This window comes from Hevea brasiliensis, chromosome 18, assembly GCF_030052815.1.
Source record: "Hevea brasiliensis isolate MT/VB/25A 57/8 chromosome 18, ASM3005281v1, whole genome shotgun sequence".
Lineage (NCBI taxonomy): Eukaryota > Viridiplantae > Streptophyta > Magnoliopsida > Malpighiales > Euphorbiaceae > Hevea > Hevea brasiliensis.
Window position 1 is genome coordinate 43336386 of NC_079510.1, and position 14515 is coordinate 43350900.

Genomic DNA, 14515 nt, shown 5'->3' on the forward strand with positions numbered 1-14515 from the left:
AATTTAATTAAAATTTTTCAAAAAAAAATGTGATTTGGGTTTGAGAATTCTTCAATGAACAATCTCAAAAAAAAGTGATTGTTCAGGCAGCTACTAAATTTATGGTGGCCTTTTTTTTGTAAGTTTTAACAGTTTAAGACTATGGATAATTTTGGTCTAAGTAAGAACATGCTTGGATCTAGCAAACTCGCAAATTTCAGAGCACAAGCCAGCCGTTGCTGTAACTTGTAGCTGTGCAAGTGTTCAATCATGGTTGTATATGTATATATATACATATTGGTTTTTATATTTTTGTAGCAGGTTAGGTAACTTTAGAATGTTAGGAATTAATAGAGGGGTGCTTGACGCAGAAACGGGTCAAAAACATGATTGATTGCAGTGGGACACTTTCCCACCTAAATAATGGATGATGAATCATTTTTAAAATGGGTTGTTTCAGCTTCAACTGAATTGGCCATCCAATTCAGAATCCAGAAGAAATCTGTAATTATAGACGTGATGAGAGATCTCACTAAGAGGGAGCGTGAGGGTGAATTAATTGAAGTCAAAGGACATGACCACTGCTCAAAGCCTCAAACCTAATTTTTAATAGAAATTAGAGGGGGAGTCCTTTTGACTATGATTTGTTCGCTCTTGTTGGATTAATTTTATACTATGGTCACAAGAGGTACATTAAATTACAACTTAAATTCAATTTAACTCAAAAATTAATAAAATAAATAAATTAAGTTTATTGATTTTTAAACTAAATCAAGAAATCTAAAAATAAGAAATTTAGGGTGAAATTCAACAATATTTGACAGTGTTAGGAGTCTAAATTTTTATTATATGGATTGGTGGTTCTGGACCGTGCTGATGTATATTGTGGCAGTTTTGTTAGATCTGTTTGGTATAACAATATACATGTATATAATTATTGTAGGCGTTGGGTAAATCCGTTTAGTTTTCAGATGTCATGTGGGTTCAGTGTCCAACACTTGTATCCAAGGCCAAGCAACGCAAGTCATAATGATGAAGGGAAAGTAGAAATTCTTCTCAATCTCAAAGCAAAGAATAAAAGATTGGCGTTTTCTTCATGTTAGGAGAAGGTTGGTTGAGATACTTTCCAAATAGGTTGCTCTATTGCCAAATCATTACGCTTACATATTTGCTGACTCAATTATGGCACCATCACTTCAACAAAAATTCTTTTCAAATTCCCTCCTTATAGTTGAAAAAAAAAATTCATCCATTTTTTTTTTTATGTAAATTTATGTTGAGAGATATTCTAGATTAGCAGGATAAATCCATCAAAAATTGACAGAAGGTGGAACTATCCCAAAGATAAAGAAAATGAAAAAGAAAATAAATGGAAGGAGAAAGATTTCACCATATCCTTAACTTCCTACCTTTATCTCTTGATCAAAGATATGTACAGTGAATCTCAAAAACAGAGCAACTGGACTAAAGGCAGGGGCTGAGACCCAGAAAAAAAAAAAAAAGAGTGTAAAGTAGTGATATACATAGAAAAAAGAGCAAAGGAAAGGATCCCTAAACCTAATAAGCAGATGCTGCTATGGAGAAACTTCACCATGATATTCATATATGATCTTCGGTAAACCTTCCATTAGTGGCCCACTGAGATGGGTCTCTCGGCTAAACCCAGAGGAGAACGTGAGCGTTCCCTGGTGATTTTGCATATAACACGTCTCATCTCTGTCTGCTTCAGCGACGGATGCTGGATCTTCTTGAATTCTTGCTTGATTTTTATGACTTGGCTGTGAATTGGAACACCACCCACATCGCCTTCTCCATCTCCACGATATGTTTTGCTGTTCTTGACGTGCTCCTCCTCCATTTGTTTGCTGAAATTGATCTTCTAACAAAAATCACACCTTTCTTGTTTAAGGAAGTGATATGATAAAGAAAGAGATCACACTTTAGGCTCTGCACACCCCCTTGTGAAAAGTCCTAAACGAATTGGGAACTATATATAGAGAGAAGAAAAGGATCTGTTTTGGTCATCAAGGAAGGTAGTAGACAAGGGTATTTAAGTTGCTCCATTTGTTTCTACTTTAAGAGGGATTCTCATCTTTTGAACCGTGCAAGCAATCAGCTTTGACGTTGTATGTGATTTTATACCAAAATTACCCTTCTGTTTTAACTAGATATTCTTTTTCTCCATTTGAAGTCAAAGAAAATAATGGTGGAAACTCCTATAGAGGGTGGCTGGTTGGCTAGCCAACTGCTTCCACACATATTAGCCAAACACATATTCCTTCATTTGACTGGTCTCTGCATATGCTCCATGTACAGCATCTATTCCCAAAGATAATAATAATAATAATAATAATAATAATAATAAAAGAAAGTCTTGTGGGAAAGTTTAGGAAATGTTGAAAGTTATGACTCTTTGGACAAGACTTGCCCAATCGTGAACGTGGGGGAAAGGTTTAAAAAACCATGGGAAGATATGTGGAAGTCATAAGGGCAATGAGAACTAGACCTTTTTTGGCGTTTTGCACACTTGATGAATAAGTAAAGGAGATATTTTACATGTGCATTTATATATTAATTTAGTATATGGTAAATAATTTTTCATTTTTACCAAAATTACTTATCAAATCACACATTTTAATTCACTCTGAATTATACGGGCGAATATTCAATGAATAAGGCTAGCTAGATAACCAATAAATTACCATATTTGGTATCGTCTGAATGTTGAGCATGTGTAAAAGCAAAACCAAACCATTGACTACTAGTAGTATAGATTCAGCAAAAACGTGATGAACCTACCCAACACAATTGGCAGCTTCTTGACCTGAAAAACATGCTTCATTCATTCCCACCTCGTAATTCACATGTTCCACGTAGCCTTTGGGCTGCATATCACTTGCAATTTTTCTTTGCTATATAAATACGGATCTATATTCGCATACCCAATTAATTCGTTTGAGTGCAAAACAAAAATAACACAGATGAATTACCTACGTCTATTCTTATTTGTCTTTTAAAGTTTTTACACGATAATAAAAAAATAATTAAATTATTTAAATTATAATAAAATATTTTTTAATTTAACTAATTAAATTACTTTTCATCTTGTCTATTTAAGAAAAAAAAAGAAATTTAATAAAATAAATTTTATAAAATTATATAAATAGTTATTGTATTTAATAAAAATAAAAATAAAATTAAAAAAATAATTAATACTCTTTAATTTTTTAAAATAATAAATAATTATTAGCAATAAATATGAAAATGGTACTTATCTCTATATATTAAAAAATATTTTTGTAAATATATTAATTAAAAATATTAAAAACTAATTTTAATATATTTTAGTTATAAATTTTCATAATAATTGAATTATTTTTTAAATTATATATATATTTTTTCCTTTTCCCAGAAGTATGTTTCAAACAGGCCGTCTACGATAAGGACCGTTAGAATAATGATCACGTTTTGTACGTTTTATCGGCCACGTGGTCTTACTTAATTGGACTAACTTTGAGATGCTTGTTGACGTGTTCGCCATGGCGCACTTAGTAGGTTAAACGGTTAAGGCTGCTACTGCTGCTCGTCGGTTTAGCCGCCAATCTTATGCGCGAAGTGTTACGGTAATCGTACCACGTGGCTCTCTTTCATTTGCTCCTCTATCCAACGTATCGTGTCCAATTGGCTTTTACTTGTTATTAGGCATTTTTTTTTAAGAAAATATATTTATAGATAATCTGATATTAATTTTTTTATTTGAATTTTCATTGTAAATTTAAAATATTTGATAAATTTTATATTTAAGATATTAAAAAAAAATCGATGATCAAATTATAAAACTTGACGATTAAGTCTAGATCAAATTAACGTAAGTGCACAAATGTTCATAACAGTGACATACATATGTCATTATTTATTCCCCACTAAGGAGAGGTATCCAATGTGATCATATTATATCCATTTATACCATTATGAAGAATATAAATTCAAAATACCCTTTAGAAATACACATATCAAAGGGTAATGTGTCCAAAACAATAATATCTTGATTATAAAAATAGAAGATAGCATTAGAAATCATTAATTCTACGTACCTTGCCAAGAAAGTAAAAGTTGATTAGAAAAGTTAGTTGGGGCCTTAATTAAGCAAGAGTTAAAGAATTGAAAGCTTTCTTAGCCATTCTAGCTAGTCCAGGTATATAATGGTGCAAAGACATTTGATAAAGATTGAAAAAGAAAAAGAAAAGAAAGGGCACATATTACTATTATTTTTTTATTTTGATATGATTGACTCCAATTGGAGTTCGAATTTCGGGATTTCATGAAAATGATTTTAATACCAGTTTTCTTCTTCTACATATTGCTTTTACATATTGGTGTGTTTCTGAAGCGTGAAACTAAAGCCTCAAACTCCATTTCTTTACACAACCATGAAATGTTTTGATTGTTGCTGCCATTTTACTTCTCATGCGTGCCCATGAAGCTTCCCTGTATCAACACACTCGATTCTTTCCTTTTTCTAGCAGGAGAATAGGACAGGTTACCTTACCTTGGCTAAGGTAACACACAATTTGTCCATTATGTTGAAGGCGTACTTAATACTCTCTGCAAAAAATTATCCACAATAGCAATTTGAACAAAGTGTCGTAGGAAAACTTTTTAAAGATATGGTTATTCATTCTTAAGGAATAAGGATTCTTTTATATATATATATATATATATATATATATATATATATATATATATATATATAACTCTGATTAGGACTCGGATTCAATACTTTACTGCCCGACATTTCTTGGAGTCTATTTTACTTCTCAATCGACATCTTGGTGTAGCACAGGCTAAAGCTATCTTTAGCATAGGCCCAACTGTTAAATACAAGAGCCCAGCACTTACCAGGCTTATATTAATAGCATGCGTATTTGGGTGGGTGTGGAAGAGGTAAAACTTGCAAGCAGGGAATGGTCCAAACATGATGAGTTCATTGTTTATCTTACTTTAGATTTATCTCTAAGCTTTTTATTCGTAACATTAACATCCAAAGGATTTACGCCTATGGCCCATAAAAATATATATATTTTTTGTCATTTTTTCTTTCTTTCTTTCTTTCTGTTTGTTCGGAATATAAGAAAACAGAGGCAAGCATGAATCATGTGGTTGGATGGTTTATATTTGTCAAATAATTAATTAAACCTCTTGTTGATCCTTTATACCTCTTTTCTGCCCTTGAAAAAAGTCATGAAAATCTTTGGAATGTTCTTTCAAGGGGAAAATTAAGGAAAAGGCTAAGCCCACTGGAAATACTGTAATGTGATGAATCTGCTGCAGCAAACTCTATATGAAGAAAATTTTAAGCTCTTTTGACTTTGTAACACAGTTAGCTGCCGCAAAGGGTGGTGATTGTTGATCTTTTCTAATTCAATTCCATGCCGTGATACAAAAATGAATCATCAGCTACCCATTTTCTTTTGCATTACATATTTGGTGACTCAGATATGACTTTCATCTTGTATATAAATCGCATGCATAATTATATATTACAAGGGGCTCTGTTACTACCATTAATTATGAAATTAGAAAAAGAAAAAGAGCAAAAAATAATGAAAATTAAATTTCTTAATTTCTCTCTAAATTGTCAAAATATTTTCTGCTAAAATTACATGATAAATTAAGATATATTAATAAAAATAGATTTTATATTTTTTTTTTGTTTTAATTAGAGTAACCAATACAATTAAAAGAAAACAAAATTTTCTTTTTTTTTTTCATTATTTAATTTTCACTGCAACTAAATAGACACTAAATCTCCAATTGGCAAATGGTAGCTAGACTGCTGGGATAGAGCGTGCTTAGCCTTCTAGATAATTGGCAAAATTGGCTGCAGGGGTCACTTTCGATGAGTTGATGATTAAAATTCTTCTGCGTGCAGTCAATCTCACAGCCAAAATACTGTCCATGATTTTCCAATGAAGTTCAGGCACGCAACCCCCCAAACAATTTGTTATGTGTGTGTGAAATTACGATACGCTTCAAATAACTCACTTTTAATGGTCGATCTGAACCTAAGGTTTCAATTTTTTATGTCAGGGAGACGTATGGGTTTCAAAAATCTGGAAAACTTTGGCTCTGTGTGGAAAATCTTGTAAATACATATGTGGACACTTTTTGACAATAAAAATATAATAATGCATGCAAATGAAAAAGCATCTTTAATGGGAAGTTCATGAGAAACTTCCCTCATCAACACATCTATCTCTTTTTATGAAAAAATAAATCATGTGGGCCATGCTGCCTCCTCCTTTTAATTTTCCAATGTAATGATGAAAATTTTATACCATATTCTTATATTTTACTAAATTAATAGTTAATTAAACTTATATTTTATATTAGACTTTCTTTTAAATAAATTATTTACAAAAAAAATTTAATTAAATGCTCACATAATAATTATATTTAATTTTTATTTCTTTTAAGATAATTTTTGTAAATTTTAAAAAATTGATTTTTTTCATTTTAAATATTAAAAATTAATAAAAAATTAATTAAAATAAATTCTTTTAAATTTCTACTTAGATTTCTTTATCATATATATAAATATACATAGTTGGTCTTAATTTAGTTCTAAATATTTATTTTATTTTATTTTTTAATATTTATAAAATAAGGTATTATCCTATCAATTTTTAATATTTATATATATTTATTAATTCCTCGTTGTTATGATGTAACAGGTGATAGGCAAGTCTGAAAGGCATAGGAGCTATATGAGGCTTGTTTGGAATTGATATTATTATTATTATTATTATTATTATTATTATTATTATTATTTATATCGTACGAGCATTATCAGTTTAATGAATTAATATTAATTTTATTTACATTCGATTAATTTATTAAAAAATAAAAAGATAAAAAAATAAAAAATTATTAATAAGTATTTGATGTAATGATAAGATTGACCGTCACTCTCCAAAAAAGAATTTTAAGTTCGATTTTTTAGAAAGTATTACTAAATTTTAAAAGATTTAATATTTTATAAATAGTAAAATAAATATAAAGGACACTTTAAATAGAAAAATATTTACTAATTTTAAAATTAGTATTATTAAAATATATTAAATTTAGTATTTATCAAAAAATATATTAAACTTAATTTTAAAATTAATATTCTTTACTTAATATTTAAAAAAAAAACTTTTAACAGTAATATCAAATATATGCTTAAAGACAATATGTATTCCATAGCCACACGCACGAGAGAAGGCAAAAGGCCTAATTAGTCATTCAAAATTGTTGTATGTTTTGTCCACTCTTCCTATCTTCGGCCTAACAAAAACAACTTAAATGTCTTCATCTGCCTTACAATCGTCACATTACTACTAAAATACTCTGAAATTAAAATTTTATTTATTTTTATTTTAACTAAATTTATAATTCAATAGTAATTGTTTTTCTTCTAATCTAGAAGGTTAGATTAGATTCAAACTCTAACAAATTTATTCTTTTTAAAAAATTTTAAAAGATTAGAAAAATATTTAGTTTCATTGCTTACTTAAAAAACCATAATAACCACTAAAAATAAATTTTAATATTCCTAACGTGTCTTGTTACGTAAAACTCTAACATCTCTCTTCACGCGTAAAAAAAAAAAAAAATTATAACAATCACTAAAATAAAGTTTTAAAATTTTTGATGAATTTTAATTTAATGGTACTAAAATTATTTTGAAAATTATGAAGTCTCGAGTTATGAGTTATAATCGTATAGTTAAACCTAGTTATATCAAATGATAAGATTTTGAAGCTTAAAAAAATAAGGATGGATGTTTGATCTTCTTGAAATTTAATTTCACTGAAAGGTTTCGAATAAAATTACATAATAAAAAATTTATAATTTTAAATTATTAAAATTAAAAAAAAATCATAAAAATGTTTGAATTTAATATTTTTTATTAGACTTTATTAATAAGTGGAAATATTGAGAAATAAATGTTAAATTTTTATATAATTTTTACTTAGGATTGAAATTTAAAATTTTATAATTTTAAAGATTATTCCCTTATTTATAAATTTCACTTTGAATAGAAGATGTTATAAGCGATTCAAGTTATAAACTTTTTAGATTATAAATAAGGATTCGAGAATTATTAAATTTTAAACATTTTTAGCCAAGAAAACAATAAAGATGATATATGCAGAAAAAATGAATTGGACATAATTTTATTACAAAAGTTAGCTCAAGCAGATGAGATTCGTCTAAGTATTATATTTAGTATAAAATTTTTGTCTCAAACTAATATGGGATAATACTCTTCATGCCTCGGTATAAATATTCGAAGCGTGAAATTTGCAAGCAAATATTTCTACAGGCAACTCAATATTGAAACGGAGTAGATTATGATACTATATAGAGAAAATGAATCAGGTTTAATTTTACCCTAAAAGATAACTCAATGAAAAAAATGTTTATCCAAGTCTTGTATTTAGCCCAAAGCCCTTGTCTCAAACTAATATGGGATAATACTCGCCCTTATGCTCAGTATGAAACATTTGGATCGTGAATTTGCAAGTAAATATATATTTTAGTGGTTTAATATTGGAGTAAGATAGACTCTGATATCATATAGTAAAAATAAATTCGGTCTAATTTTATTTCAAAAGTTAATTTAAAGAGATGGATTTGTTAAGTCTTATATAATATATGTTGAAAAAAAAAAACGAAAACAAGCGTCACATGGAAATGTATATAAGAAAAGTTGAAGATCAACAACTCCACGGAATAACATTATATATATATATATAATTCATTAATTTCTACAAATATATAATTAATATTTGAATAAAAAAAAAATAATGAATAGAAGGGACAAAAAAGAAAATAAATTCTTATGAAGTGGGCGGAGACATGCACGTTTTTCCACTCCATGCGATTCTAAGGTCCGACCGATGCAAACACTACGAGCTACTAGTCTTCCTTTGAAGGCGACATTGCTTGTTTTTTTTTTTTTTTAATCTACACTATTAATTTAATTTCACCTCTAATTATTTTTCTCCTAAGAAATCTTAATTATATGACATTAATTTTATTTATGTTGGAGATTAGGGTGCTTCAATTATTGTGGCCAGAATATTTAATTTCTTGATCCATTTCTCTTGATGCTCATTTTCTATTCCAAAATTTAGATGGGTTTTTTTTTTTATGTGAATATCTAATTCATGGGAATGAATTATTGGCTCATTCATGAGAAAAAAAAAAGAAGAATTAATTAGATTGATTGAGAATTGAAGTTTAAAAATTGAACAGGTCCCATGTTTGATCTATATATGTTGACTTGTATTAATTAATCAAATGACTACCATTCAATTTAATTTTGAATAAAAGATATGTCCTTTAAAAATTTTGCTCAATTTATTTTTTTAATTAATTTAAAAATAATAATTAATGTTAATGAATGATTAAAACACATATTTTATTCAGTACAATATATAGTTATATATACTGTGATTATATTATAATAATTAATTATAATGAATTTTATCATAATTAATAATTTGTACTTCAACAGTTATATTATAATATTTTTCTGCATATTGACAGTGAACTGCCAGCATCAAAAGGAGAAAGAATTATGTACTAGTGAATATTAATTCCTCCAAAATTAAAAAAGAAAAAAAAAACAATGATTAGAAGCACATTGTAGAGAATTAAACCTTATATAATTAAGAAATGGGATTATTATTATTATGTTTTGTTTCTTAATTAATTTAAGAAAAGCAAAGGGAAACTATCAAAAATTGACTAATAGTGACATAATTAAAGAGAAATAAAACAATAATTTAGGTATTTTCTCATTTTTAGATCAGTTTTTTTTTTTTTTTTTTTTTTTTTTCTCTTGAGCTTTTCGTCGAGTGTCTGCCCTCTGAAGGCCTTTTCTCCCCCTCCGGATGGAGAAAGGCTCTTCCCTGACCAGAGTGCGGGTATTCCCTCCCCACCTTCATGTTGGAATGTGTATATATTTTGGGTTTGGCGCCAGATCTCTATGCTTCTTGTGAGGGTTCTATTGTAGATCAGTGGTTTGATGTTGGTCGTGAGGGTGGTCTTGGCTGGAGCAAAGAGGTGGACGAATGATCGATTTTCGAGAATGGTTCCCGGGTTGGGGTTAAAAAAGTCTATAGGTGTTAGTTACCAGTTGTCGTCCAGCGCCCCATATCAAAAGCTTGGTTCAACTATCCTCGTTTGGTAGAGCCTCAATGTTTACAATGTAGGATGCTCTATCGGAGGATGAGCCCGTTGTCTTCTCAGGTGGCAGAGGGGACGACGATGTTGCTGTTAGAGTGCTCTCCTTGGACTGCTGAGTTTTCTGTATTATTTTCTCTGTTTTCTTGGCCTTGACTGAGGCTTGAGTATTTTGGCTTTTATTCTGCTGTAATATGGTGCTGGTGGATGTGGGTAAACACCTATAAGGTGTTTCCTTTTTTTCTACCGCCGGTGGGTTGTGACGGAACCTTGGAGGAGTTTGGTGAAAGTTTTCTCTGGTGACAACTTCTTGAGATTTCTCTAGAACAATATATTGGGCTGGATTCATCCTTTGAATTATGGTTACTTTGTTTTATGTATTGTTTGGATGGGAATTAATGAAATTCATATTTCAGGGTAAAAAAAAAAAAAAAAAGGTGATGCACGTGCTTGTGCATTCATGATGGTCAGTTTATATATACATGTATGTATGTATAAATAATGTTTATATCTGAAAGAAGCATATACAGTCGTAAATAGCATGCGGGATGATCCCCATGCATGTGCTTATGTTATGTAGAAAGGCGACGATGTGTTAATGTTGCATAATCGTGTATTCTGTAACAAAGGCCATACTCTCACACGTGAGCATGTTCTTCAAAGTCAACTTCCATTATTATTTTCATGTCGACCCGTATGGACTTCTACCTCTTTAACTACACAAATAAACAGAGGAAAAAGAAGCAGCAGCAATATATATAGATAGCGACAAGTACTAAATTCCTTTTCCTTTGTTAGGAAACCACACAGAAACTCACATATGGACCCGTCCGTTTGACAAAACAATGCTTTCTTTCTTTTTCTTTATTATTATATAATAATTTCATCTGTAACTCTTGGATATATACAAACCTTGAAAGAAAGAAAGAAAGCATCCACGGTGTTAGTTAAACTCTCATCATCATCATCATCATCTTCTTCTTCTTCTCTATATAAACCTTTTGTTTCATTGGTATGGCCAGCCTTTCTCTAGCTATCTCTTTCATGGTTCTTTATCTGTGCCTTCTTCTATCTCTTTCGCCTGCTTATTGCCATTATTTTTAATTATCTTTTTTATCCTACCATATAAGAACCAATCTGTACGTAATTGATTCCCAAGATTGTGTTAGCGTAACCCAAGAAAAACTAAAACTAGAACTAGAACTAGAACTAGAACTAGAAAAGGAAGATTTAAAGCAAGCCCTCACGTACCCTTTTCTCTTTCAATTCACCAACTTACAAAATTTGATTCATTTCTAGTTGAAGTTTTTTTTTTCCCCTTTACGTACATACATAAGTCTTTGGAAGATGGCTTGTTTGATCTCTCGCTCAGGAAGGGAGTTGCAGAGATATGATAACCAGGGTCGCCGCCAAGTTGTAGGGTGAGTATAATATTTTTAATGTTTTTTAATCTTTTAATTAATTTCTTCATTTTTTTTGGCGTGTTTTGTAAGATTAATTCGAGAATGCAGCAGCCATTTTTGTTGGATTTGGATACAAATTTTCTTTTTGGAACATATATATGGAAGAATTTTATGGGTGGCCCCATTTGTATTCCTTTTGGATTAAGGACACAGCTGCTAGAGTTTCCGCTGTCTCTTTCTCTAATTTCGGCTTTCTACTACTGAATTTTGTTGTTTTATTCTTTTGATTAAAATAAATTATTAATTTTTATTTTGCTGACAAATGGCAGTTCATTATTTCTAATTCTTGGACTCTTGAATTTGATTTGCAGATGCATTCCATATAGATTCAAGAATTGCAGCGATGGCTCCATTGGTGATGAACTGGAGGTTCTTGTCATCACTTCACAGAAGGGTCAAGAAATGATGTTTCCCAAGGTATATATCTATGGTATAAAATTTTCTTTTAAATTAAATTTCATATTTCCTTCCCATATATAGATTACTGATTTTGCATTCTCATTTTACTTACTGCCTGATACCATATATCAGGGTGGCTGGGAGCTTGATGAATCTGTGGAAGAAGCAGCTTCTAGGGAGTGTCTTGAAGAGGCTGGAGTTCTTGGCCATGTTGAGGTTAGTTTCCATTTGTAATATATATTATCATTTCTGGTGAGTGTAGCTATAGCCATGGCTTTTGCACAAATTTTTACTAATTAATGAGATTAATATGATAATGCATATGGCAGGATGAACTAGGCAAATGGAACTTCTTGAGCAAAAGGCATGGCACATTTTATGAAGGGTATATGTTCCCTTTGCTAGTCACAGAGCAACTTGATCTCTGGCCAGAAAAACATGTCCGTCAAAGAATATGGGTGAGCAACCAGTCTGCAAATCTCTTGTTTCTTCATCAAAGAATTGAACTCTTAACCTCTAAATATAATTAAACTATATTCTTAATTGAAAAACGACCAAAATAAAATGGTAAAATAATTACCAAATTGGTGTGGTGTGCCCTAATTTATATGTGAAACTGTTTGATACAGATGACTGTGGAGGAAGCCAGAGATGTATGTAGACATTGGTGGATGAAGGAAGCCTTGGACATACTAGTTGAGCGGCTAACGTCTCTGCAACAACCAAAGGAAGAAAATGATGTACTGTCATGCCCTCTAAGCTAGGGGAAGATTGAATTAACTTTGTACATAATAACATGTTGCTTATAGAGCAAATTAATGAGCTATTTAGGGCAAAATGTATCGATCCAAGGTTGATAATTGTAGAAAATATATAAAATTAATTAAGATATAATGTTCATGTTTATCTTTATTCGGTGAGAGGCTGATAGCTAATTATGGAGTATAGGAATATGTTCTCGTGATAATTTTATAAGTGCAGAATCTTATATATATATATATATATATATATATATATATATATATGGATCCATTCCCAACCATTATCTAAAGGCACCAGATTCTTTCCTCTCCCTAGTCCTACAAGAATTAGCTTGCCAAAGCCAATTCAATAGGCTATGGAAAGATGTCCACAAGCTTGCTTATCAAAAATAAAAAAGGCACAAGAAACCTCAAAGTATTTGAGAATTTGCAGCCTAATTGTTCTGTGGAAAAAGAAGACTTAATGCTCTTGAATGTAAGGACCTCGATCTCCAGCTTAGAAGCATAGCACAGGTGGTACATGCCATGAAAAACTTATCAAGATTTTATTAATTTTACATTTGTTTAACGGAAAAATATTTTCTAATTTTTTTAATTTTTTAGGTATTTAGAAAAATTAATCAACGAAATAATATTATCTTTATGAAAAGGAAAACAGAATCATTTTTATGAAAAATAACTTTATTTTTTTAAAAAATAAAATTATTTTCTATTTTTTAGATTTTGATGATATTATTAAAATATATAAATACTTACATACATGAAATAAACACATGTTATCAATTTAATATTGTAACCAAATAATAAAAAATATTTTTATCTCAAAAAACATTTTCCTTGAAATATATTTTTCATGTATAACTTATTTTCCATAAAAAAAAATGAAGCATTAAAATATAAATATGTGAATTTCACTAATTTAATATGTAAATCTTATTATCACATATAATTTATTTTTAGTTCATAATAAATCAATTTTAAATAAGAATCTCTCATTAATAATAAAGAAAAACTTATTTATACTTAATTTATTATAGTTTCAAAATATAAATAAGGGGTTCTCATCTATGAATCCTAACATATCTGTCGTCAAATTCTCAATCAATTATATCCTTTTGCTTGCCACTGCGAGAAAAACAGCATCTTGCAATTTTATCCATATCTAACCACCAGCTACCAACTGTTAGGTAGCTGTAGCATCTAATGCTGTTAATTATGAACATCATTATCTGAAATTTTTTCTTAATATTGCTTTTAACTTCCAAAGTTATTAATTTATACATTGATATTATATTTACTGCATTGGGCAATTTTCAGCTATCAACCACATGAGTAATGATCCATTAACAGAATACATAGGAATAACATTTCCTAAAGATTTCATAAAAATTCTCCTACTGAGTGGGAGTTGGATCATTAATATTCACACAATTTTGAGCAATTAATTTCAACAATTCATTATTGTTAAGCACATTGGAAAAGTAATTACCGGGCTTTCTTGAATTTTATACAATAGTCTTTGGAAAATTAAGGCTGGCGTTCCGTACCCATATTTGATGCTTGTCATCCAGTCATCCTCCACTTGGAGAGAAAAGTAGATATCCACAAACACACACCAAAAAGGCGCAATTTGCAGTGCTGTGATTGGTGAGAGTGAGAGATCTTGCATGGGGA

At 29.8% G+C, this 14515-nt stretch overlaps 1 protein-coding gene and 1 pseudogene across 1 annotated transcript; both read left to right on the forward strand.

The window, feature by feature from the left end:
- Positions 1–10110, forward strand: part of LOC110647379 (probable calcium-binding protein CML25) — a 29979-nt pseudogene extending 19869 nt beyond the window's left edge.
- Positions 10111–11123: 1013 nt separating this feature from the next.
- LOC110647378 (nudix hydrolase 17, mitochondrial) lies at positions 11124–12992 on the forward strand. Its single transcript, XM_021801177.2, has 5 exons — positions 11124–11639; positions 11993–12098; positions 12213–12296; positions 12410–12538; positions 12710–12992. The coding sequence occupies exons 1-5, from the start codon at positions 11566–11568 to the stop codon at positions 12842–12844; spliced, it is 528 nt and encodes a 175-aa protein (XP_021656869.1). The 5' UTR covers positions 11124–11565; the 3' UTR covers positions 12845–12992.
- The last annotated feature ends 1523 nt before the right edge of the window (positions 12993–14515 follow it).